This window comes from Cenococcum geophilum, assembly GCF_001692895.1.
Source record: "Cenococcum geophilum 1.58 unplaced genomic scaffold K441scaffold_29, whole genome shotgun sequence".
NCBI lineage: Eukaryota > Fungi > Ascomycota > Dothideomycetes > Gloniales > Gloniaceae > Cenococcum > Cenococcum geophilum.
This window is the reverse complement of record NW_027137587.1, coordinates 358,179-383,875: the sequence shown is the minus strand read 5'-3', so window position 1 is coordinate 383,875 and position 25,697 is coordinate 358,179. Positions and strand designations below refer to the sequence as shown.

Genomic DNA, 25,697 nt, shown 5'->3' with positions numbered 1-25,697 from the left:
TTATATTAATAAGAGAAAAAGCTTTATAACACCACAATCCGGAATAGATACCACGACTTTTGGTGAGAGGAGTTCAGAATAGCTTCAAAATTAAGCTCGGAGCTCCGAATTCGAGGTGGGCCGTGGCTTAAGCCCTGGCCACATACTACACCCTGCAGACGTAGCGAAATTAGGTGTGTGTGCTGCGCGCACATAGGGGGGGGGGGGACACTGGAGCCTGTACAGGCTGTATATGGATTTTTTAAAGCTTTTGTTACTGGTTTTAGTAATAAATACATGCATATTTTAGCCAAATATTCATTTAATTCATAAGCGCGCCAAAAATATTTATAATTTAAATGTATGTAATGAATAGAGCTTACCTAGGCTATATTCATTACATGCATTCAAATCATGAATATTTTTGGCGCGTTTATGAATTAAATGAATATTTGGCTAAAATATGCATGCATTCATTACTAAGACCACTGACCGCGGCGAGTAGTTGGGACGACCCCACCAAGAAGAAGCCGTTCCATTGGGCCTTCTTCCTCAAAACCGGGAATGCTGCGGGTGAGGGTCTTGCATTCCAGCTTCGTGGGATGCCTGGAGCCTTCTATTATTCGGGAGAAGAGAGAGCGAACATCAACTCGTCCAGCAGCAAAAACGGGGAGCTGGAAGTCGGTTCCGTCCCCGTAGACAAGTATGACCGCTTCAAGCAGCTTCTAGCAGCCGCGCCCATCACCAATGACGAATCATCGAGCTGGAACTGTCAGGATTGGAGTCTGATGGTCTTGGATTGGCTCCGAGCGGAGGGTTTCATCGACGAGCAGTATCAGAATAACGTTATTGAGTATTGGCTCCGGTAGGATAAATAGCTCCAAGGGCGGGGGTGTATGTGGTCTTGGTCAAGGGAATGGTGTGTGTCGCCATAGGAAATGTTCCAATCATTTGTCATAGCTCGGAACTACTAGAGATCACCTTCAATCCGTAATTCATACTGATAATGACCTAAGACTTCAGCCACCAGTGTTTTCCACCACGGATCGTATCTATTCCCGAATAATGCTTTGGTATACTACCAACCCGCCATTTCCTAATCGATAATCCCCGTGACCTTTCCAGTTGTTGGCTCGACTGGTATATGATTGCCGCAAAGATCCACGTGGGTGAAGACGATCTTGTGGTCATCTGCAAGTTGTTGGCGATAGTATGTGACAAGCCTTGGCGGGGGCATCGCCTAACAGGGACGACAAGAAAGTCGTTGAAATCCGACTCCCAGATAATAATAGCCAAACTAGGAAACTCGTGCCTGGGCCCACCCTGGCGAACCCACCCTCGCCCAATCCCATTATATAAATCCTGCCCTCGATGGGCCAAAAGAGAAGTCTGGTCATAGCATTAGTCCCGTCTCTGTGGGCTGACGGAAGGATGGACGTGCTCATGGCTCCAGTCTTCCACGCCGCTACTGGCATTTGATACTTGCATCAGCTGCATCATGACTCCCCCAAGAGGTCTAAATCAGCTATCAGACTCGGTGTTCCTAATCTCCGGTAGACAAACGTACATACCCCTTTGAGCGTGAATAGCGCATAGTATTTAATAATTCCAAGTAAATATCCAAAAATCAACGTCACCGGAAGATAGCGGATATCTCTTAGATGGCGGTAATAAAACCGGCGGGCGCTGGAGGGATATGAGAAGGCACTGGGGAAAGAGCACCCCGACACACTAACCAGCGTATACTGCCTGGCTTTCCTTCTTCATCAACAGCAACAATACGAAGCTTCTTCGGTACTATATTAAAGGGCAGCCAGCGGATACGAATGTGCACTTGGTCCAGAGTATCCTACCACCGTTGCATGCTCTAAGCACTATTCGTCTTTAATGCAGGAAATGTAGTAGAGTTAATGGCTCTAAAATTCTATAGATACGCCAGAAATAAAAGGCGATTTATTCCTGTTAGATAGCCTACAGGGCGCGTATATGGTTAGTATAATACTTTCTTATTTATATATTCTAGTCAGCGTGTAGTCTAAAGCGTTAGCAGCGGCATAGTGAAAGGTATACAAGTGAGGTACTTAGATAGGTTGTAGCCCGGGTTTAATTTGTCAGCGCGAAAGCGGCCCCGGACTAGGTGGTAGGTAGTTCAGCTTTAGCAGTGTTTTTATCAGTATTCGATACTGATTACGCTTATTGAAATGTTGAATATTGGCATTCAATATTCAACACCAATACGAAATGTTCAATACTGAAAGTTATTGAATATTGAATATTTTTTGAGTTGAGGTAGTAGATATAAGGCCTAGAGGCTCGGTAAATGACTTTTAAGCCTCTTGGCGATACGTGTATATTTTAAATTTGTTAGGTAACCCTATACGAAGTTAAAATTACTTATTAATAGGGGGGTAGGGGTGTTGGAATTACAAGGTCATGGGGGTCACAGCGGAGGTATCTTGAGGGTCTAATTGATGATAGAGATGACGCAGACGATGAATATTGATTGATTCGTGATGCAGTAGATGCGGTTGATGTCTATATAGATTGCATGCGGACTTCGTCCTCGCAATGTGTCCAGAGCTTAGTCAGCACCTCTCGCTTAATTCTGACAAGGGGGATATTCACAGGAGCTTCCTGCAATCACGTAATAGCATCGCTAGTAACGTAGTCGGTAAGCATGTGGCCCATGTATGCATGTGGCCCACCTCACCAAAATCACGAAAAACGCGAACGCGTTATACAACTATAACCTCAATGGCCACCCTACAACAACAAAACCCCAGTTTTCAAGAGGGCAGACTTCTTCTATCTATTAATGCCCATAAGAAAGGCCAATTTACAAGTTTCCGAAAGGCCGCTAGCACGTATAATGTGCCCAGAACAACGGCACGGTGACGTATTAAAGGCATCTAGCTAAAACGCGGTTCTATCGCGTTAAATTGCCGTCTTATACTAGTATAAGAAGAGAGCCTTAAGCAGTGGATTCTATTAATAGATTAACGCGGTATGCCACTAAGAATCGCAATCGTGCGGCAGATGGCTGGTATTTTAGCTACGCAGCGCGCCAAACTTACTATACAACCTATTGGCGAGAGATAGGTATATAATTTTGTTAAGCGTAATAACAACCTATAATCTAAATTTAATCGCAAGTATAACTACTAGCGCGTTAAATATAAGGATCCTACGCTTATTTGGGGCTGGTTTAAATATATTTAAGACCTAAAGGTATCGGAGGTATCGACCGCAAGACTGATCAAAATAACGCGCGGGCCTTGATCTAATTGGTCTAATTGACCGACCATTTATCGATAACCGTACGACCAATTGGCTTAAGGGATACTTTTAATAAGGTTTAGGACATTACTGTAAGGCTTGCATCACACGGACCAAAAAGATACAATGTTAAGCCAACCGGCTCAACACGGCTCGGTATTCAATATATATACTCGTGACAATTACTGCATATAAACTTTAGTATATTTCTATATAATATTAAAGGCTTTAATATCTTCTATGACCTCAATTCAATCCGGACCTCCAGATTAAATGCGCTGCCAAGCCCGCGAGCTCTCATGATCGAATTGATTGAGTCTTCGCATTCAATTCAATTTAATATTGAAGGCTCGTTGGTTAATTTGCAAGCCTGGGGCCAGGGCCCGATACTAGGGGACACGCAAACCTCTCCTATCGACCTGATATCTTAGAGCCACTCAGTGGATATCATTTTGAAGCCTCCTAATCCCTAAGATTAAAAGAAGACATCCTCCCAGATTAATCCTCACGCTAGCTAGGTCCCAGACAGACATAGGAAAAGCCCAGCACCAATTCTATGACCAATTGAACCGATAGAGAAAAATAATCTGAAAGATAGTGGAAGGGTATCTGAACATCTGAACCAAAAAAGATTTATTCCATTATCCATTCAGGGACCGAGGAGAAAAACTGCGACAAGAACGAATCCGACATGGTCTCACTTTGCTGCCATATAAACAATTGAAGCAGTTTTGAACCGGTGAAGGCAATCCGAGTCCACTGTTATTGAAACACGAGTGCGTTGACAACATGACCTTCGCGCCAGCCCTGCGCGGCCAGGGACTCGTGCTCGTGGAGGAGTCTGCCCAGGTAGCCAATTTTGAGGCGGGTATGGTGCGGTATCTGGGTCAAGGTAGCTGTCAGCTTCAGGAATTCCCACATCCCCAATCCATATCCAGGCGAAACCTCGTGAATACCCCAGAATCCACCACAAAGAATGAATGGCGCGAAACAACTTACCCCAGCGACCTCTCTCACCCTCCGCACCAGCACGCCCACCCGTTCCCCCTTCCCAACCTTTACCACCACATCTGTCCCACGGTCGCTCAGCCGCGCCCGAATCTTCACCACAGGCCCTTTATCGGCCCCACCCCCATCCGCGCCCTCAACCGCCCTCCCCTTCCCCTTCCCCTCCCGTCTCCCCTTAACCTCCTCCTCTTCACTCCCACTCTCACTCCCCCCCTCGCTTCCCTCCTCGCTCTCTCCCTCCTCCACCAACCCCCCCGGCTCCACAACCACCCACTCAGGCACTTTATACCACTCCCCCCGCTCATCAAAGACCCCGCGCCACACCTCCCCGGTCGGACAGGTACACCCGGCAGCATCCAGCACGCCCTGCGCCTCGGCGACCTCCCCGGCCCTCACGAGCTCCACCACCAACCTCACAACGCCCCACACCTCCGCGCGCCCCGTGACCCGCGTGTCGAAGAAGTCCGCCCGCTCGCGCGCCAGCCGCGCCGCCGTCCAGCGCCGCGCCGGGGGCGACGACGGCGTGCGCGGCGCGGCGCTGCGGCGCGGGCTCGAGGGCGGGGGCGAGGCGGAGGCGGAGGGCAGGGCGCAGGTGTGCGCTGGGTTGAGGGGCTTGAGGGGCGTGTTTGGGGCGATGGAGGGGCGGCGGCGCGGGGAGGCGGTGCGGGCGCGGGCGTGCGCGTGGTCGTGCGCGTGTGAGGTGTGGGATGCGCAGGGCGTGGTGTGCGAGGCGGCGTGCGAGAGGAGGGAGGAGGCGTGCGGCGGGGAGGAGGTCGAGGCGTCCGGGGCTGGGGGGTAGGGCGAGCTGGGGGTGGAGGCGTGCGAGAGGCAACAGCCCTATTGAGAGGAGGGGTGGTTAGTTGGAGCTGGAGCTGGAGTTGGAGCTGGGTTGAGGGCTGGTAGCGCTGGTGCTGGTGGAGGGATTGAGGGAGGGAGGAGGGGGCGTGCGTGGAGGAAGAGCGTCGTGCGACTCACCATGATTGTGTAGAATGATCAATTCCTGGCCCAGAATTACAAGTGTACGGCGGCAGAACGAGCGACTGCCCTCGGGTAAAGTATGCACATTGGAGAAGGAAGAAGAGGCGTTTGTCGGTGTCGAGTGTAGATGTGCACTTGGTATGTGGGCACTTACTTGGTGGCTTGCAGCTTCAAGTTGTACAGTAAAGCCGCGCTATACCGTTCAGCTCGGTAGTAGGGGGTTTGAACGTTATGCCGTATAGAAACGTTATATTGCGAGCTCACTTATTAATCGCTGCAAGGGGCTAAATTAACTCTTGTCTCTATCCATAACTACTTAAAGAAGCTCATAATAGTCATCTGTCTTACCCGCGCAGCTCAACGGCCTCGAATTACTCTCTCTGCCTTTATAAGAGCTGTAATTAGAGTCTCATCACCATCCTCTTGCTGCCCCTTATAGAGCTTTAGGCGCTCTAGTGCATCTAAAGCCTCATTAAGCTTAATAACTTGTGGCTCAACCTCCTCATCGCTTTCTTCATCATCTGGCGCGTCATATAAAGCAACAATTAAGGCCTTAATTGCTTCCTATAATATAGAGGCCTCAGGCTCTGTTAAAGCGTCCTCCCTATCCATATTAATAAAGTTACTAATAGGAATCAATTGCCTGATTTGCCCTGCCTAGCTAAGCTGCTATAAATACACCTCTAATTCGGCCTTAAGCTAAGGCTCGCTGTACCCGCTTAGCGCACCCTAGGGGCCCTCGCGGGGTCCAAAGATTATTAAATACGTAAAGCAATTCATTACGGTTTAAGGGCTAATTTTATGCTATACTGCGATAGCCCACTAAACAGCCCTAAGTACGTTTATCGTCTTAAGGGGGTTCCTATCTTATTCTACCTGATCTACCATATAGGATAGCCAGTAGCGGCGGTAATAGGCTTTAAAGGTTTAAATTATACCCTAATCTAGAGGCTAATAGAGAGAAGTAACGTTTTTAGGCAGGAATTCGACCCTAGTATTAAGTAAGCTGGCGCGCTCTAATATTATAAGTATACCCCCAGTATGGCCAGGAGCGGAATTAATAAGCAGGAGGACCTTCCTGCCGCCCATTAAGCCGTTAAACTACTTAATATAATTAAGGAATATTAACGCCGTCATCCAGGCCTTCTTATTAAACCTCCAGGCGAAGTTAAGGCCCTTAAGGTTGCTGCGCTGCGTGCCAAAACATTAAGAATTCTTTGCTCTTCTAATAATCCATAGGGGTACAATATGGCTACCGTCTGCGTTACTACAGTAAATGGTTATAATACGCTCCTTCTGCTTTTTAGTGCCTAATTACCCTATAGTTATAAGTCCTATATCCGGCGTGGCCTTATAGAAAAGCCCTGCCTCATCCATATTATAGACGTCTTAATTTAGGTACGCATCTACAACAACCCTAAGCTCCTACATGCGCTCCTCAGCGCCCTCTATATCTGCTAACCCAGCCTCGCTATATAGTTTCCGTCTTAATATTTAATTCCTCTTCTTAAAGTTATCAACCCAACCGCTTAAGAAGCTAGGCTATTGTTAACCCTAATAACACGCTATTATATTCTAAAGCTTTATTACCATAACCCGAATAAGGTCGCCGGTAACGAGTATATTAGCGGCCTACATCCGCTGTTGCCATTTAAATAGCGCTTCTTCGAGCTTAGGATTATTAGGAACTCTACGCCTCTTAAAGCCCTCCTAGCCGCGTTAAAGGACTAATAAATTAAGGTACTTATATTTAGGCTTTAAGGAGTCTAATACAATAGACTGTTAGATAGGGCGTTAAAATTAATCGGTAAAAAAGCAAGCAGTATCTCTCTAAGGTTTTCCAGGGTTCTTACGGCAGTATACCCAGATCTGCTGCCTTTTACGCTCTAAAACTCCATAGCGGCGAAGGCACTTAGGGTCGTCTTTAGGCTTCGCCATTATATAGGGCAAGAGGGGTGTTAAATTAATGAATATTAATGGCTGCGGTACTGGTTTGTAGGCTTAAGAGTAAGGGGTTAATACTTCCAAAAATAGGGTTTTTAACACCACAATAGCTTGCGCTATACCGTTTTTGTATAAGAGAGCTTTAAACGTAACGGCGTATTAAATTTGAACGTAAGCCTTATAAACCTCATAGTAAAATCAACTGTTCATGGCTATTGACCGTTATACCGTAGAGGAACGGTATACCAAGATAACGGTATAACGCGGCTTTACTGTATCAAGTTTGGTGCTTGTGATCATAGATGGCTCCCCCTACCCTACCGGGTCTGGCCTGCACGCTAAAGCCCATGACCTGCATACCGCCCGCAGAAAGGCGGAAAGTTGATGTGGAATCCTGCACCCAGCCAGCCGCTCTTTCGCCACTATTCAAATCATTACCATCACTAAAATGTCATGCAGCTGCATCACGCATCATTACAAAGATATTCATTGTATTGGCTTTCCGCAAGATCTACAGCCGTCGCATCCAGATGCTTTTTTAAACAAAGACCGCATTTTCTATTAGTTATTATTAACTGGAGGTAGTGTGCCCTAGTGGCCGCTTGTACATTTCCTAATAAGGCAGTACGCAGGGTATCAAGGGGGTATTCGCAGAAATCAATAACGACAGCCAGACCAAAGTCGATAAACAAATAAGCAAGTGCAGCAGTGGTATCAATCTAGACAAAGTAGGCATCATAAGAAAAAAAGAAGTGGAGACCTCCAAACATGTGCAATGCCACAAACATGAACCCACGATGAGCGAGTGATAAGAGTTAGACGTAGGTATAGAGCTTAGAAACGCAAGAGCGATGGTATGTTGGAGAGGTGAGTTGTGTGCGTATGCATGGTAATCCAAATCCGAGTCTGAATCAGAGACTCAGTTGTGGATTGTGTGTATTGTCATTGGGGTGGTCCGTACGGTCAAACAAGAGACATGCTGTTCCGCTTTTCCGTCATTCCGTCGTGGCTGTCGTCCAAGTAAGAAGGGTCTTCCCACCATACTCTATGCAGCGGCAGAGACTGCGGGCGTGCTTTTGGGAGCCTGCCCTACTGTAGCCGCAGCTAGAACCGCGTCGCCGATGGAGTTTGGCTCGGTGGCTGAGGTTGGTTCAACGGGAGCAGCCTCAGCCTCCTTCGCGGGTGTCTCCTCAGTAGTAGCAGGCTCGGCGGCTTCCTCAACCTTTGGCGGGGTCGTGGCATCCTTCTTCTTAGGATCCTTGCTCTTGCCGGCCTTGCTGGCATTGCGGAAAAGTCCAGTGAGCTTGTTTGTCTTTGCCTCACCTTCACCATCCGATTTCTCCTTCTTGACGCTACCGGTGAAGTTGCCAAAGATGGAACCGCGCTTTGACTTGAGAGTGGCAGTGGGTGTGGTAGCAGGAGCTTCCTCCTTAAGAGCCTCCTCAGCTGTCTCCTTTGGAGCCTCGGCAGGTGTTTCTGTGGCCTCGGCTGGGCTCTCCTCAATCTTCGGGGCCTCAGCCGGAGTCTCAGTAGCAGGCTCATCCTTCGCAGGAACAGGTGGAACGATATCAGCCTCCTTCTTCTCAGTTGTTGGGCTCTTCGTCTTCGAAGAGAAGGTATCCCTCACAAGGCTACCGAAGATGGAACCACGCTTGGTTGGCTTTGGTGCAGCCTTTGGTGTCTCAGCAGCCTCTGCGACAGCCTCGGTGGTCTCAGCAGTTTCAGCGGGCTTGGCCTCGTCGCTTGGTCCCTCCAAAGCAGGAACAGGAGCGGCAGCAACGGCAGCAGCTGTAAAATGTTACCAATTGTTGTAATTGAATGGAATTCATCGTGACTTACTGGCTTCTTCAGTTGATTCAGCAGAGGGTTCGGTAGCAGCAGCAGGGGCAGCCGCCTCCTCTTCTTTCTTTTCCTCCTTCTTTTCCTCGGCCTTCTCTTCCTTCTTTCCTAGAAGGCTGCCGAAGATACTACCACGCTTGCGGGAAAGAGATCGGCTCTTGCTCTTGGACTTCTTCTTTCCCTCGGCATCTTCGCTACTGCTCGATCCAGTGCGAGCGGGAGCAGCTGATTCAGTCGGCTTGACCTCGGTGCTCTTCTTGGGGGTGGATCCCTCTTTAGCGACGGACGCACCTGCAACGGCTAGTGCAGCGGGTTTGCCTTAGCTTCATGTAAGCATGCGAACGGAACAAGCGAATGCAATAACTTTAAATCTATATTAAATGCATTGCGTAAAACTTACTGAGCTTCTCAAGCTGTTCCTTGTAGCCAGCGCTGGCGAGAATTTCTTCCCGGGAATCCTTAGCTTCTTCGCGGACCTTTGCAGCGGCCATGAACCAGCCATCGCGTTCCGGAGCACTAGTAGCCTCGAAAGTGTGCTTGTGGCCGTGGAGCTTGAAGTAGAATGCGGTAGTGCCATCCTTGGTCAAATCCGTCGCCTCAGCCTGTTTTTTTCTCGAAAATTAGCGTTTGTCCGGATAAAAACTCTGCACGCTGCAAACCATACCAAGTTGAGAACGCCAGCCGGGGTTGCCTTCTGATCGGCATGCTTGACAAAGTATAAAAGACCCTTTCCGGTTTGGCTCGACCAGGCAGCAGCTGGGTGTGCGACTTCGGGCTTCTCGCCCCGCAGGTAGTGGCTCAAGCTTTGGGTGGATACTGCCTCATCGCCGAACCAGAAGTATTTCTTGGGAAAGCGGAAGCTGTAGATGCCAAACCAGTTTAGTCGATGCTCGTATCATGAAAATTGAAATTCTCCAGAGAACTCACTTGACCAATCCTGGAGCCTTGTAGCCTAAGGCACCGGAATGAATGGGTTCAACTGGCTTCTTGGTCTTTGTGATCTTCTCCTTAGCCGGAGCTACTGCAATCTCCTCAGCCGGAGCCTCGGCGGGAGTTTCAGTTGTAGCTGCTGGAGCTACCTCAGCGGCGGGCTCAGCGGCAGGAGTCTCAATGACAGCAGGCGTAGGATCGACGGCCGGAGTCTCAGTAGCGGCTGGTTTCTGTTCCTCCGCCATTGCTATTGTTGGTGTGGGTGGATGTTCTTTGCGTTTTGAGTGAAGAAGGACGGATGAAGATTGTGGCGACTGTGGAAGATAAGGGGTGGAGTGAGTCAAAGCTTAAGAAACAGTGTGAAAGGCGAAGACGACTGTGCCGGCAGGTGGCAGGTATTGAAAGAGCTCGACCTTGAAGAGGCAAGAGCAAGTGGTGTGACGGAGGGAGAAACAAAAGAAGAGCTGGAGCACAGGGGGAAGCTTTTCAGTAAGTAGTCTGGCGTCTGACCGAGTCGGGTTGCCTGGGGAGGGATTCGGGCGCTAAGTCAATACCTGGGCTCGCGAAATTGCGGTGGTTTGTGAAGGGATCGCAAACTGCCGGCTTGGAGGAAACGACTGGGTGGCTGACCGGCCCCGCTTGACCAACGGGCAATAAAACGTGATACACACGACCAAGCGCGAGAGTTATGCACCCGCTAGCTACCAAGCCACTACCACGCCAAACACAAAAACACAAAGCCTCAGATGCTGCGCTGCCTGCAGCAAGTCAATTTTATGAACGGCGCAACCCAGCGTCTGGCACCTCTGCATCTTCTGCCAAGACGCAGAAGGGTAGGCAGGTATTCCAGCTGCTCCCAGAGAGCACCATAGCCAAAAAAGCCTGCTCTATCTGTCTGATCTCTCACCGTGTTGCTGGTCGCATGACCCGCGAATCGCACCTAACGCGATCGTCCCACCCAAGCCTGCCTCACGAGAGCAAGGGAAGTCGAGGCCGTCGCAGTCGTCGCAGCCGTTGCCCAGCCTGTTGGAAGATGCAAGAAAAACGGTGGGTCTTGCAATGAGCGTCCATTTACGTGCTCTGCCCATCAGTGCCGTCACATGGTTGATTCACATCATCAGCCCAGGATCCTTTTCACTGGTACTCTGGCAAACACTGAAGAATGGCCAAGCCCATCTGCACCCCTTTCGCACGCTGCCGCCACTGCTCACTGCGCCCAGTCCACCCGCTGCCGACAATGCTCAGCGCTGCCAGGCTTCTCCCATCCAACTCTGTCCACTTTGTCCACTGCATGCTCTCGATTCATTGAGGACAGAGATGCACAAAGACGGGCCAATGCTGTGTGGCAAGCACAAACAAATTTAATTTCGATGAACGGCCAGGCTGCGGCCAAAGCGCCCAGGGCTAGACGGCTTCGAGGCAAATTGCGCCCTCCATGCTCATCGAGCGAATCGTGACCTGTTTCGCACGCTGATCCCCGTTTCGAATCCACCTAGTCCTGCTGGCCTGACAGCCATTGCGGGCGAGGTGGAGCTCGGTAGCCGAGGGAGCGGCGTGTGCAGCCGGCTCTTGATTCGATGCCGTTTTTGCCAGATATGGCTCTGGTGGCTGGTGGGTCAAGCATAAAGCAATCCTGACTTTTAGCGTTGACGCAAAATGGACGTTGGCTCTTTTGGTGGTGCAATGCAATCCATGGCCCGTTTCAGCACCCTTACTACTCTTGGCATCGACTTCGGAAAACGTAATGAGTGGTTATACGAAAGATAGGGAACCGCAAGCACGGGTCTCTATCCTGACCGCTTATATCCTGCGATGATACTTTCTGCCAATCTACGTGAGACCGGGCCAGTGATAATCACTTCTATTATCTCCGTATAGCCACTAGGCTGCTTTCGACAACTATACTTATGTCTTTTTCACGACTTTCCATCTTCCTTTTGAAGCGTACAATGTACTCTAGCTATTCACTTCAGAACTCGGAAACCCTTAGTAAGAAAGGATGCCATAGTCCGATTTTAAATGGTACAGCCACCGTCTATGTCTTTCGAGTATGCATTCCCGAGCCTGTCGTATCCAATAGGAATATTGGAGAATCTGTCTGAGCTTTCGGAGTTTCTTATCTGTATCCAATGCAATGCTCCAATATGTTCAGAGTACGCGTACATCTTAGACCGGTAGCCGTGCCCTTCGCGGAAGAATATCTCCACAAGCGATGCCCCGTATGCTTTTCCCAAGAAACCTCCCGAGTCCAAGGCACTGTGAGCTGGGAGGTCCAACCAAGCTAATAACAAACTGCCGAAAAAGAAAATACCCGGTACCTCAACTCCGTGGGTGCTGAAAAACGAAGCCATTGAAAATCTAGCAAAATATACAAACCAGCGTACCAGCCATACGGTGACAAGTACCCCCCAAACTATCGCCATAGACGCCCTCGCGCTTACCTCTCGTCGCCTCGTCCGCCTAGGGGCACAGCCACGCTAAATGAGAGAAACCCTCTGGGTCTCCCACCGGTCAAAGCATGGCCGGAACCTACTACTATGCTCACTCATTCGGGTCGCTGTCATGCGCTGATTGGCCGCGCCATGACTAAAGACCGTGAGACCGCGCCTTGACCGCCATTCATAGGAGAATTTATTTTCTACGCTCAGCGGAAAGCAGGAGCCAGCGCGCTGCTCTGCGTAGTGTAGAACTCAGTGGGGCCCACGCTAGCGAGTAGCACACAAACCAGACGTTGAGAACTACCTTATGCATGAGTGTGCACGAAAGCGGAAACTGTAGAGTATCGTAGGGGGAGCGGCCATCGAGGCCGTTGCTGGACGGATGTCGAGATGGGTGGGGTACACGTTAGATCTCGATGGCGCAGGCGGTGGTGATGTGGTTTCTCCCAATGAAAGGGCAAACGGTGCAACTCCGTGTCATGTCTCGAGGAGGGGGTGATACCAGCGTTGGAGGGAAAAGCAAAGCACCGCACCGCATTTAACCGCAGCCAGCCCTGGGGAAAATCACTTGCTTCACGATCACCGTCCAGGGCGCCGTCGTCAGCACAGCAACACATAAAGTGTGAGGCCCCCAGGCCTGTCCTCAAATCTCTGCGCGTTTTCGTTCAAGACGAAAATCCCCTCATCGCCACATGCTCCGACAAATCCCTTTGGCAGAGCAGAGCTGCCTTCCCGCATCAACCCCCTCCTACTTGGTTGCCTGCCCATCATCTCACCGCTCCGATACGATCCTAGAAACTTATCGCGTTAGAGATCTCATTACACATGCTTATCTGTTTCAATTGGCTCCACAACGTTAATCCACATGCAAATTACAATTTATCTCTCACCACCGCCGCCAATTGTTGTCTGCCCATGAAAACTCAATTTGAGATTGCGAATGTCATATGCCAAGCCATCGAACGCGAACGGCTGAAGTGGAATATCGCTAACACAAATCTCCAGAACTCTAAGAGTAGCAAACAGTTTTTTGTTCCTTTCCCTTTTCCACTATCGTACTAAAAAATCCCTCAGGCTTTAACACCACCCAGATGCTTTCCTCCATTCGCGCAGCCTTTCCATTATTTGTTCAAGCCATGTCAGAATACACACGCAAGGGAATTGAGATGTTCGATATATGTGCGGCAAGCGATTCAGTTTGCGTATAGTTACAACAGCATGTGCCGGGGGGGCGAAATGTGTGGTCAATCTAGTCGTTGAGACGTGGCGGGGCTCGTTCATTCAATCAGGAAGCCGTGACGAGGACGTATCTGACCGGAGCGTTAGCAAATTGTCTCGGACGCGCTCGTGCGGGGAGAGGGGGGTCGGAAACTTACGAGGTGATGGCGTTCATGCGCTCACTGGTCAGCCTCAGACCGACTTTGAGCAGCTCAGATGCCACGTCCGGCTGCTTCCGCTCCAATTCTTTGTACTTCTCGCGAGTGAGCAGCCATGCCACCGAGTCGTTCTCCGCGGCTACTGTGCCGGTCCGATCGGTTTCGGAGAAGAACGGCAGCTCGCCGCATGTGGTTCCAGGTAGAATCACTTCGTAGTAGTTGCCTTGCTCGAGGTCATACTCCGCTCTGAACCGCCCTTTCTCGAGTATGTAGAATCCGTCCGGCTCATCGCCGCGTGAGTAGAGAACAGTGCCGGCGGAATATTCTCGGCGTTGGAAATACGGGGCCGCACGATGCCAAAAGTCTTCGTTCCGGTCGCTGACGTCCTCGAAAGTCTGGAGCATGATTTTGATTGGTTGAGCGAAGTGCTTCCACTTCGACGGAATGATTGTGTCGTTTCCGTTGACTACTCCATCACCTTGTTCATTCAATGTAGTCGCAGCTGCTTGCATTTGCGCCTCGCGCCTCGGAGACTGGAAAGCGGGATCTATAGAGGGTTCGTTAAAAGGACCTGGCTTCAGAGAGCTGCCGAATGAATTCTGCAGCATGGAGTCTTGCGGTTCCATTCCAGTAGCTGCATTATGTTAGCAAACAACTAAGACTATCATCACAATTACTTACAGATAGACATCGGAGGTGTCTTCTTTCGCCCTAATCTGCTCCGATGCTTGTAGAAAGAGTCGAGGAGTTCATTTTCGCACGACTCCAGTGNCATGTTGAGATCTTCGAACACCCTAGGAGGCGGGCATTCTGTGTCACCCTTTTCTGCATCCAACAACCCAACCATATCAAGACTTTTACCGACAGGGTTAGTAAACGAGACCCCGGAAAGCAGTAGTCTGACATTCTTTCGACACAGTATTCGGTTTATACGCTGGAATCCTTCAGCGGCGGAGAAATCAAGGCCGGTGACGTGGGAGAAGTCAACAACGATGAAGCTAATTGGCTGTTTCTTGAAAGCCTCGTCCTGAATCAATGCACGAATACCGCCTTCCACTGCAACAATTGTTCCGAAGAAGAGGTATCCGGAGAGCTTTTGTACCCAGATCTGACGGCGCACTTGGTGCAGATACCGACGGTCAGCTCGAGGCCGACGCACTGTTGACTCAGCCACCTCTCCGCTGTAGGAAGCTCGGATGGGAGGAGTGCGGGAAGTTTGAACGACATAGTTGAGGCATGCCAAAACAATGCCAACAACTATACCAACCACGAAGTCATAGACTCCCATAATTAATACGATTGCAATAATCTAGGTGTAGTTTAGTATTTCTGCTGTTCAAGCGGTTCGACGTAAAGCATACCGTTAAATACTCTAATATGTGTAACTTTCCAAGTGGATCCCAGACTGCTTCCTGTAACAGCTCAAATCCAAGCATGAAGATTAATGCACCAACCATACACACCGGAATAAATCCTATCATCGCAGGCCCTGCCATCCAGACTGCAGTAGTTGCTATGGCTAATAATATTCCTGCTGCCCTGCTGTCACCGCCATTGTCAATGAAGAGGATGCTGTTCGCATAAACTAAATAATTCTGCTGAAATTAGTACTGCACAAGCCCAGGAAGGCGAAGTATTGCTTACTTGTATACTTCCCAAACATCCCGAAAGTGTGTTAGAAATGCCATGAGCAATTAATTCCCGATTGACGTTGACATTATCCTCCTTAACGGCAACTCCAAGCGCCGGAACATTAATCGGAACATGGATGATACCAAAAAATGATAATGCAAACATGCTGGGTATCGTACTTGCAAGCGCCATCCCATCAACGAGACGAAAATCTATGGACGTTAGCATCATGTGATCTCGGACCTGAAGGGATTTAGACCGTACCAAAATACGAGTAGAAGTGATAAAAGGGTACTCCCGAATCAGGCCGTGGAAAAATCCATCCTGCATTTCGGACATCTTCCAGATCATGCTTGAGGATTCCTTTCGCGACTATATAGAAAATCGCGGTTACGGATATAAAGAATCCAGGGAGGACGAATGGGCTTTTCACGAATCTCCGTAGTAGCAGTATCAGGATAGAAAGTATCAGTGGAAGCATCCAAAGCATGACAGTATCGCGGTCGAAAAGCTTTTGGAGCGTAGCATAATTATACTCCAAATTCCCATCGATTCGCGCGGAAACCTCTACGCCAGTTACGACGAGGAAGAATCCAACACCTCCAATACAGCCGGTAAGAATGCTGCGTGGGAAGAAGCTGACGAGGTTGCCCAACTTGAACAAGCCAAGAGCCAGAAATATTACTCCAGTGACAATTGAACTAAGACAGTACGATACAATGACGGTAGCAATTATCGCTTGCGGGCTTTTTCCAACCATGCGCTGCATGATTGAATAGGCCATCTTATGGAAGAATGGTACGACCTCAATCTGTTCTTGTTAACTTTGACACTCGCTAGCGGATCGTAGGCTTCTCACCATCTCAGAACCCACTCCCCCCCTGAAAATTGAAAGCCCAAGGGAGTAGCAAAGCTGGGATACGATGCAGCTGACAAAGAAGATTGAAATTCCATCAGGTCCTGTCTTTGAGAAGATCTCCTCGCCCAGTGGAAACAGAATTAACCCTGCTTGTTGTGAGTTCACCGTCTAGTATCATGAGTGGAATGACAATACCGTAAGACAGCCCGTCCAAGACATTCAAAAGCAATCCCAAGAACACGGCGGAGAGTACCTGAACACCAGCGACTGCATTGTGGGCCACCGCTTCTTTGGTATAATTCTTTGGATTTATTGCGGCACGCACATAATCGCGACCAATCGATAGCGTTTGTCTGAATCGTGTCCTGACTTCAGACGAGGCTGGTCTTTCTGACCACGACCGTCCGATAGCACCATATGGATGCTTGGAACTAGGCTGTGAGAGTCGATTTCTAGGCAAAAGTAGTGCGTCTTCACCGTCCTCGGATATGTCTACATCTTCCACTGCCACGGCAGCTCTACCAAGATCCCCCCGTCTCCTTCCCAAAGAGTTATACGCATAGTTATTGAGGTCTGGGTGCTGCGACGGTGGTATGAAAGGACTTTGACGACCCCGGTAGGTTTCGGGGCCAATGGTTTCTGGAGAGACGGGTTCGGAAACTTCCTCGATAACGCTTGGGCCAATAGATTCAACGGATAGACTCCCTTCGCTCTGATCTGTATCGTGGGATAAATGAGGTGCGCGGCGCGTAGAGTTTCCATCGGAGTCTGTGAAGCTTCGACCACCGTGGAAGGAATCGGAATCCAGGGCATACGAAGCTAGTTCTTGTGTCTTCTCGCGGACGCCATGTGACGAGTACTGAGGCGTGTCTACTTGAGAGGTAAGTAAGAATCAAGACGGATCCTTAGGTTTTGGAGCACCAGTACCTGAAGATCCATGGGATGCCTGGTGGAAGAAGGATCTCGCGGGTGTTCTCTGCGTGAATGAGGACGAAAGAATGGAGCCGGAAGTGGAAGATGGAGATCTTGCAGTACCCAGACGGGCTTGTCCTGCTTGGTCTCTGGTGAAATCCCCGTCTTCTACAGTGTGACTGGTGAAGGGAAGCTGCTGCTGGGCCGAAGCTGAGGACTCCCCAGACCGTCTTATGAGGCGTGTAGGCATCGCAAGAGCTAGAGTTCTTCTTACGCAAACGATGGAACATCCAAGGTCCTTACGACCTCAATGGCAGGCAAAGGGCGAGCTAGTTGAAGGCGGCAGTTCAGCTGGCGCAATGGCTTAGTCCAGCAATTGACTGCACTCACACCCTAATCAGTTTGTGAACGCATCGAGAGAGCTAAACATGGTTGCGAAGGTTCTTCGAGACCGAATGACGGCAGGCGTCAGGTAGGGGTAGAAATTTCCCCACTCGGGCTTAAGCAGCGTGAGTCTCTATTCGCCGCCACTGCGGGACGTACAACCCTACTATGATAAAATACTGACATGGCTGAAAGGCTATCTGCTGAAAGACGCGTCGCACCCAGTGGCATCAAAGAGCCTCTCCATCACACCACCGGTGCACGCCATTGCTTCAAGGTCAGAAAGCCGGCGAGACAGGCATCCCGCACGGCAGCTAGGCTATATCGGTCGGCCGTTGTTACAGTAGGCTTAGCGAGCCGCAAGCCGGCGCCTCAAGTCTCAGCAAATTTATTTTCGCGAGCGTCCGTTCCTAACGCGCCCGCAGGAGCATAATTGCTTTTTTTTACTCTAGCCCAGAAAAAGCCTTGGAAGCCCTGAATCCACTCCACCGGTGTTCTTCTCCGCACTCTAGGGGAACTAGCGGCGGACGTGCCCACGGCTGCACGGACAGAGTCATGATCCTACATAACCGCCTCCCTTCCGCTCATGTGATGCGATTAAGGTCAACCAGAGCGATGTCGGGACCGCCCACTCCATGCGCATTGCCTATAATGGTAATCCGACCTCTTCTTCAAGCACCCCAGGAATATACGGACGGAGCAAAAAGATATTTCTACTTCCTTTTTGTGACTAGTGGCTACCCCCATAAGGTCGCCAAAGTTATGGGGGCTCTGTCGCCTGAGTAACAAGATTTTATGCCCCTAGACCCGCCAAAGGCCCCCCAAAGAGGCCCAAAACCTCAGCAACCTTATGGGCACCTTATGGGGAGAAAACCACTAGTCCCAAAAAGGAGGGGGAAATCTCCTTTTGCTCCGTCCCCCGTATAGAGAATATAGTCTCCGAGGCCTTTTCCACTTATAGGCTAATCAGCTGAGTCGCTGAAGATAGCCTTGTGCAATGAGGCGTTCAACATCGCCTTGCCGAACATAGAATTGGCTGTTCTTGGTCAAAGTGATAGCTCTGAATGCTAGTTAGCCCCAGCCATTGCCGGTTATCATTTAAACTACGCACCCATATTCCGTTTGGATCTCCCCTGCATCTTTGAGTACTCGCACATCAATGAAAAGATCCCTCGGAGGCTCTAAACTCCCAGTGAGGTCAATGTCTGTCCATTGACCTTTGTATGCTGCTAGTAGATCACTGTATTGTCTCACGTATTCTTCCTCCTCGGGGCTTAGGCTGCTCGTGTTGCCTACTTCTGCGCCAAGAGAGGTGCCACCTTCTCCTCCATTTTTCCCAGACTGTTGCTGCTGCTGTCTCTCAAGCACGTCAATTCCACTCCAGCACATTTCCTCGAGCTTGTCGGACCTGACACGGTGGTAGGCCAATAGACATCGCTTGTTCCGTCTCATGCAAAGGTGATTGACTAGGAGTGCACATGCCGTCGCAGGCTCTGCAGAGGGGTTGAATGACCCAGCGAACGGCTCCAGTATGGCGGAAACGTCCTTGTCCAGATCGCGAACCTCTCGCGTTACAGCACGGACAATCTCTGCTTGATATGGCGGAAGGTGGGCGAGAGATTGCGTGCGCTTCGCATGCTGAACCTGAGCAATATTAGATCATTCTAGAGGTAGATGGCGAGACCATTTACCAGCTTATTTCCCAATTCCCCATACATGGCCGGGGAGTTGAGGGCCGCGAGGTTTTTGGCGCTCGGACTAATAAACAATATACCCTGAGTATGGCGTCAGTAGCCGATGAAGTCGAGATCTATCAATCTGAAGCACTCGAAGCGAGATTCAGATCGAACAGCTGAAATCTCCAATGTTCCAATTCCTGACAGGGGGGAGGCTTTCTCTCCCAATGTCGTGCCGCGTCGGAAGAAGTCCGGGATTGTTGAACCCGGAATTAGAGATCCTTGGCAGCTTGGAAGCCGAGTCAGAATCCTCGACAACCTCTTTCACATCAGCAACCCAATAATTCTGTCAGACCTGCTTTGCGAAAATGGTGGACACTGGCTATAAACCTGATAATTTTAGACCCCACAACCACACATGCTAGCCTCTCCACACCTGCCAAACGACTAGCCGTGGAACAATGCCGTTGTACCCCTAAACGAAATGGTAGCGAAGAGCCACATCAGAAATATTCATAATCTCAACTTCCCTCCAATCAATCCTTCTAACCTCAGAGAAATTGAATTCTTAAGCAGTCGTATCAAAGGTGAGGACAGGTTAATTTCTCAAATTAGACAAAATGCAAAAACAGCGTGCATTTCCCATCTATAAAATCCTCGAACTCCAACCTCAACTCTAGGAATAGAAAAGTTACAAAAATCATGGAACTCATGTGTATGACACAGAATTTTTGTACCATTAAAAGGATAAGAGGTACATTTCATACTCAAATTATACATTTCTCCTCTCCTCTCTCCGGTTGAACGCCATGTCCCAAATACCACCGTTTTAACGAGAACGTAAACCAATGTATTTGCTAACTGGCAGGGTGATCATCCATCCACTTATCGAACTCGGATCCAGGCTCCATCGGTACGACCGTTGTGTCGACTTGCCAAGCCTCAGGACGATATTCCTCATGAGCAGCACCGCTTCCGAGAAAGCTGTGCACACTCTCCTGATCAAGTTCTCGTTTCATCATTCCCATGTGACCATTTCCAAATTCAGTGCGGTGTTCCATACCTATTATTACGTCACTAGTCTGGCTAGGCTGTCCTCCAAACTGATCGTCAAAGGCCAACAACATCGGATCGACCTGGAATTCATGCGGTATTGGGGTGCCCATATGTGTATGCATCTGAAGCAATTCGGGATGGCGAACGCCTGGCAGCCCTAGGAGTGAGTGGCCTTGAGGAAATTGCATAACTATGCCCGGAGTGTCCATTCTCCGCATCCTTACATCCTCCATTCCCGGTACTGACATGTTTGGTTGTATGGTCATCTGGTAATATTGGTTGTACAAGTCTACTTGACCCATTGGAATAGGAAGAGGCTTTCCTTCGTTGCTCGCTTCCCAGGTTGACTTGTTCATGCCGTTATTTGGTCCGAAATACTGACCGTCAAACCCCGTTGTCATGCTGTTATTTGATGGATAGCCTGCCCCTTTGCCCTGCCGTCTAGTGGATTTTCCCCTCGACCTTCGTTGGCCTGGTGGCCCCCACTCTGCATCAGGATCATCCAGTTCACTCATTTCATCTTCCTCTTCCGAATATTCACCCTTTCGTTTTCGGGTTGCACTCAATGCCTTACTTGGGGAGAACTTGTAGGTAGGGTGCGCATTTTGGTGATTTATCCTTTCGATTTTCGCATAGTCATTGTATAGTTCGCGTACCTCGGGCGGTTCCATCGGCCAGCTTTCTCCAGACACAGATGACACAACTTGGTGGTTGTTCTGTAAGCACCACTGTTTGGTCCTATCGGCATATGCGGAGCGGTAGAGCATAAAGGAATTCATAGGCCTCGTCACATATCCGTTTCGTTTCTCCACTTCTGTTCGTCTCACCTCTGGTGGTCTATTGACCCACTCCTCCATGTTTCGAACCGGAATATTGGCAAAATTTTTCGTCAAGACGCTCAAAGGGGCCGTAAGTTTCGGAGTTTTTGGTTTGTCCGCCTTATTGGCCTTCGCCTTTTTTGTTTTGGTGGTTTTCACCACTCGGGCTTTACTGGTCTGAGGCGAACCGGACCGCGCAATCGATCTCCCACTTCTGGTTCGTCGGCCGATTTCGCTATTGTCGGTAGCCGACATTGGAGTGGGTGGCGAACCTGATAGTGTGCCTCGGTGTGCATACTAGCAGTTTTGCCAGTTAGTCCTTATCACCCAAAATCTCGATCTAATGTCCTGGATAATCCACTTACCGGTAATCCAATATCATGACTATCATGTTGGAAATAATTTGGAGGCGCTCCATACCCATCCTACGCAATTCATTAGTACCCTTCTGCCATAGTTTCTTCATCCAGGCCTTACATATTGAATTCCTAGGCCAAATTCGCCACCGTGAGGGTCTGGATAAGGCCCTGGTTCGAACTGCTGGGTTTGAAAATGTTCACCAGATTGCTGTGACCCTACTTCCTGCATCATTGGGCAAGGCGACCCATAGGCTGAGCCTTGCCTGCTAAGGTATTGTGCTTCTCGGTAGTCATGGTGGTAATGGTGGCCTGTGTTGTGGTTGACGAGATGATGGAGGCCATACTGAAGCTCAATGTTGCTACTGGGCGGCATGGGTGGGTGTTGCTGCACCATGGTGACAGCTTTCATAACAGCAAATCCTCAAGGTTCAGTACAAGGCACCCAACTCTTCTTAACGTCCTCTGGCAGGCGATTTGAAAGCGAAATATGTTCTCGTAATTGTTTTTTAAGATGATGTTGATGCTCATAAGATGGATCTAGGATTTTGTGGAGGGTGGTCGATAACCGTACGCTGTCTACGGAGACTACTTCGTCAACTCCGATTGCGGTCTTGGATTTCCTAAGACGCTTCACGGTTGGATTTCGATAATCCTATTCCTTCAAGGCTGTGCTGCTCTTGATCAAATGACGTCGTCTCACCGAGAGGCCGTGCTCTGCCGTGAGCGTACAAAAGGTTTCCTTCTATCAGGCTTCTGGAAAGACTTTGTGGGTCAAGCTGGCTTCTAAATTACCAGGAATTCATCTGAACTAGTGTGTCAGCGGTAAGGCGAATTCGCAATGTCGCAGAGAAGGGGTTTGCCTTCCACGCTTTGATGCAGTAGGTCAGAAAGAGCTTGGGAACCAACCTGTTGCAGATACCCGTTTCTCGCTACAGCGCTTCTTTGACCGTTCAAGCAATCAGCCTGGGAGTTTTGACTGAGCAAGGTCCCGGCTACCAGAACGTGGTGTTTCTGTATTGTTGTGGTCTCGGGGGAGTTTCTTTGTCGAAGCAGTCGGTCGGACAAATGTGAGGAGGCAAATTGCCTGGCAGTAATTCTTTGTTTAATCCGATGGAGTACCCAGACAGGTATTTGCACCGATTTAAGGGCCTCGAGGTCGACTGCTTACGTAGAGCGCGGGCTATCTGGATGCTGAAGACGGACAAGTGCACCGGATCCGTGATATACTTAAGGGTTACCACATTTGGCTGCCAGCGGCTGCTTTTGGACGAGGCGCTTTCTGAACGACAACAGATGAGCGCAAAACGAAGAACAAATACTCCTAGCGATGAGATTTTGCTTGCTCTAGTATACCAGATATTGTTGAAGCTCGATGGGGCTAAATGCGGCCATATGATCTATCTATTCTGGGGTATTAGCCTACCACCTCACGACCCGCCAGTGGATCTGGCCCTGCCTAAGTTGACTATCACGAAATTTTCTTACCACCGTCAGCGCACCACCTATGGACTTCAAAAATATGCATGAGATTCGATTTTCAGTTCCACCAGTTCGTCGCTCAATGAGCTGCAGATGTCATGCGACTCGAGTGCCCGTAGGCGCCAGTCGCAGGGTTCCCTTCAACCAGCGGCCGTTAAGTGTGGGCCTGAGAGAGCGGACTACTGTGACACAAGCACACAACGCTCACATTCCGCTCGCCAATACCCGTCTCCAGCACCCACACTTCATAACCCAGCAGGGGCAGACGAGAACACCATGGTTTCATGCTAGAAACAATTCAAGTGGAACAGAAATTTCCTGCTGGTTACCATGGATGTTGGCGGCTCAGCGTGGCTGGTGCGAATCTTACAGCGGGTAGCCGCATTGCGAGCAGGTCAGCACTTTACAACTGACAAGGGTTTATCGCCGGAACCATCTCTTTGCGTAGTTTGAATGGCAAATCACTAACAACAACTCACTGTCTCACGGGAACGTGCAAGGATCGCCAACACATCTAAATCTAGGTCGCTGAATTTACAGGTCCCACGGAGAGACCATATCCAAGACTGGCGGAGTGTCACGATGGGAGACTAGTTAATTCATGTNTCTGATGACTGGAGGAGGATTAAGATCTAAGCTCCACGCTCGACCATAAACCTCCTTTTCTCGCATCTCGTTTGCATGTGCTCACGTTGAAAATCTCATGTGCACTGGACACCTCCATCGTATAGGCATCTTCAGAGTAGCCGCCAATCAAATTATGATAGGTGAAATAGACACCATGGCCACTGTCTGGCATGCCTGTCGCAACCAGCTTAGGGATCGGTTGCGTCCTGCCGATCATTCCGGGGGGGCCTGCGGCGGAATGCGCACTATCTACAGCCAACCGTTTGACTTGTGTAACCACCCGCCTTCAGCAGCACCTATTGCTGGAGAGTTAGTTAGTATGACCAAACGATATCAGGAATAGCTTGCGCCTCAGTTGCGTTTATGGAAATGCAGGCCGTAGTGCCATCTGAATCAGGGGTTTCCATTGGATATGGCTTGGTGGATTTGACGTAATTGCTTCCAGTGGGCTGCAAAGCTTATCAGAGCTGCTCTTTGAAGCTTTCGACCTGTAGACCACTAAGGAGCTCAAAGGCTTGTCGTTGGAGCGACTATCCAATTAAGGCGTTGTTAGACGACAACGCTATTAAGCAAGAAACTTTTACCTTTAGCTCAACCCAGGGATGCATATAACCAATGAAACTATAATCGCCCACCAGATAAGGATTTTTGTAAACTTGCAGGTATTGATTTTGATTGATCGTATTGATTATAGTGATGACAGATATGTTGGCAACTCGACAACTCTTTGCCAGTGCAGAAGATCAACAGAGCACCTGCGCCAAGAATGGCAAGATGGTTCGGCACTCGGTACTGTTACCGTCATGCTGATGATGAGTTGGACACAAATTGGCATTTAATGCCACGATACGATCTGGCCCAAATCAGCTCTGAGTTCCGAGGTCGACAGTTCTGGAGGCTTTCCTTACTCTCCTCTATAATGGTATCGCTATTATCCCTTAACCCGCCAACGTCCACAAATCAAGTGGTCAGTGCGGAACACTAGGATCAGAACAACGCGTATGGGCTGTATAGATTTGGATCAATACAAACTATTAACTATACCTTCCAATTGTACTTCCAATGATGTAGACCTTGTTCAGCCGACTTAATATAACGTTTAACCAAATCGTGTCTCAAAAAAGCCTCCCCCGGGGTCTTGGCTATTGCCCGATTTTGAACCTCTCGACATCAGCTGTATATTCCTAGGCACGGCGATTTTAATGCATTGATTTAATTGGTAAATCCTTATCGGTAACGCGTGGACGAATTTTGGCGGGTTAAGGGATAGTGCTGCTTCTTCTTATAAAAGGCCTAAGTAGAGGCGCGCGTTAGCTATAAGTATACTACTCTATAAAGTACCTACCTACCTTAAACTCCTTCTGCTTTAGCTTATAATTTAAAGATATATTTTTAGGCCTTTCGGCACGCATAAGGGTGAGAATGCTCTACGTATTAGCGCGTAGTTTAGCATTATTCGCAACATTAATCTCTATGCGACTAATTAACGCCATTTTTAAAATAGGACATTGCTAGAGATGCGGCGCCCTAGGGGGGGTTTCCATTTTTTTATATACACGCAGACATAGACTAAGGAGGAGAGGTAAAGAAAGTATGCCTACCTACTAGCCGCTTAGCGAGCGGATAGGTAACCTTGCCGTATAGGGTAAATACATGGGCGCACGGCTGGCCCAATGGGCCAATAGTACGCGCGCATCAGCGGCTCGATCAGCGGGGGGTATCCAAATATGTCCACGGCTTGGCCGCAGGCTTGGCCGTGGACGGCGTCACGTGCGGCTCAGCGACTCAGCCGAGCCATGAATTATCTCATAAATCAGACCCCCGGGGAGAAATTGCGCCACGGTTACCTGCGCCAATCAGACAAGCGCACTAACTCCTGCCAAGTCCTGCTAACTCCTAGACCAATCAGATCACACCGAGAGGAATTTCTCCCCGAGGGTCTGAGAGCAAATGGGCGCCCTTTGTATACAAACTCAAAGTTTCTTGTTAGGCGATAGCTCATCTATTACAACGCTGTATCTCAACCCTTTTATAACGTCTAATTATTATAAAAATACTACGAGGTAGGAGCTCTTTAGATTCTCTATTTATTGTATTAAATAACGATATTATATAGGGTGTTAGATA

The 25,697-nt window shown here is 49.3% G+C and overlaps 6 protein-coding genes across 6 annotated transcripts; all 6 read right to left on the bottom strand.

The window, feature by feature from the left end:
* Positions 1-3,851: 3,851 nt before the first annotated feature.
* On the bottom strand, positions 3,852-5,434 carry K441DRAFT_151689 (uncharacterized protein). The gene is made up of 2 exons (XM_067640196.1): positions 5,239-5,434; positions 3,852-5,100 (listed from the first exon to the last, which is right to left on the bottom strand). Exons 1-2 carry the CDS (start codon positions 5,239-5,241, stop codon positions 4,018-4,020), a joined length of 1,086 nt encoding a protein of 361 aa, XP_067502457.1. The 5' UTR covers positions 5,242-5,434; the 3' UTR covers positions 3,852-4,017.
* A 2,796-nt stretch (positions 5,435-8,230) lies between these two features.
* Positions 8,231-10,199, bottom strand: K441DRAFT_678502 (uncharacterized protein; the record flags this gene model as incomplete). Its single annotated transcript, XM_067651164.1, has 5 exons — positions 8,231-8,973; positions 9,025-9,342; positions 9,425-9,626; positions 9,689-9,884; positions 9,952-10,199. 5 exons carry the CDS (start codon positions 10,197-10,199, stop codon positions 8,231-8,233), a joined length of 1,707 nt encoding a protein of 568 aa, XP_067502456.1.
* A 1,670-nt stretch (positions 10,200-11,869) lies between these two features.
* On the bottom strand, positions 11,870-12,537 carry K441DRAFT_151527 (uncharacterized protein). The gene has a single exon (XM_067640194.1). It carries the CDS (start codon positions 12,375-12,377, stop codon positions 11,970-11,972), a length of 408 nt encoding a protein of 135 aa, XP_067502455.1. The 5' UTR covers positions 12,378-12,537; the 3' UTR covers positions 11,870-11,969.
* An 806-nt stretch (positions 12,538-13,343) lies between these two features.
* Positions 13,344-17,580, bottom strand: K441DRAFT_151543 (uncharacterized protein). The gene is made up of 9 exons (XM_067640195.1): positions 17,187-17,580; positions 16,455-17,129; positions 16,260-16,405; positions 15,665-16,211; positions 15,413-15,612; positions 15,130-15,363; positions 14,450-15,077; positions 13,769-14,402; positions 13,344-13,702 (listed from the first exon to the last, which is right to left on the bottom strand). The coding sequence occupies exons 1-9, from the start codon at positions 17,419-17,421 to the stop codon at positions 13,678-13,680; spliced, it is 3,324 nt and encodes a 1,107-aa protein (XP_067502454.1). The 5' UTR covers positions 17,422-17,580; the 3' UTR covers positions 13,344-13,677.
* A 941-nt stretch (positions 17,581-18,521) lies between these two features.
* K441DRAFT_688001 (DNA replication complex GINS protein psf1) lies at positions 18,522-19,273 on the bottom strand (the record flags this gene model as incomplete). Its single annotated transcript, XM_067652144.1, has 3 exons — positions 18,522-18,615; positions 18,667-19,199; positions 19,247-19,273. 3 exons carry the CDS (start codon positions 19,271-19,273, stop codon positions 18,522-18,524), a joined length of 654 nt encoding a protein of 217 aa, XP_067502453.1.
* An 830-nt stretch (positions 19,274-20,103) lies between these two features.
* On the bottom strand, positions 20,104-21,873 carry K441DRAFT_638971 (uncharacterized protein; the record flags this gene model as incomplete). Its single annotated transcript, XM_067646558.1, has 3 exons — positions 20,104-21,402; positions 21,471-21,530; positions 21,583-21,873. Coding segments are annotated over 3 exons (1,650 nt in total), but the record flags the coding sequence as incomplete, so codon positions are not given.
* Positions 21,874-25,697: the final 3,824 nt, after the last annotated feature.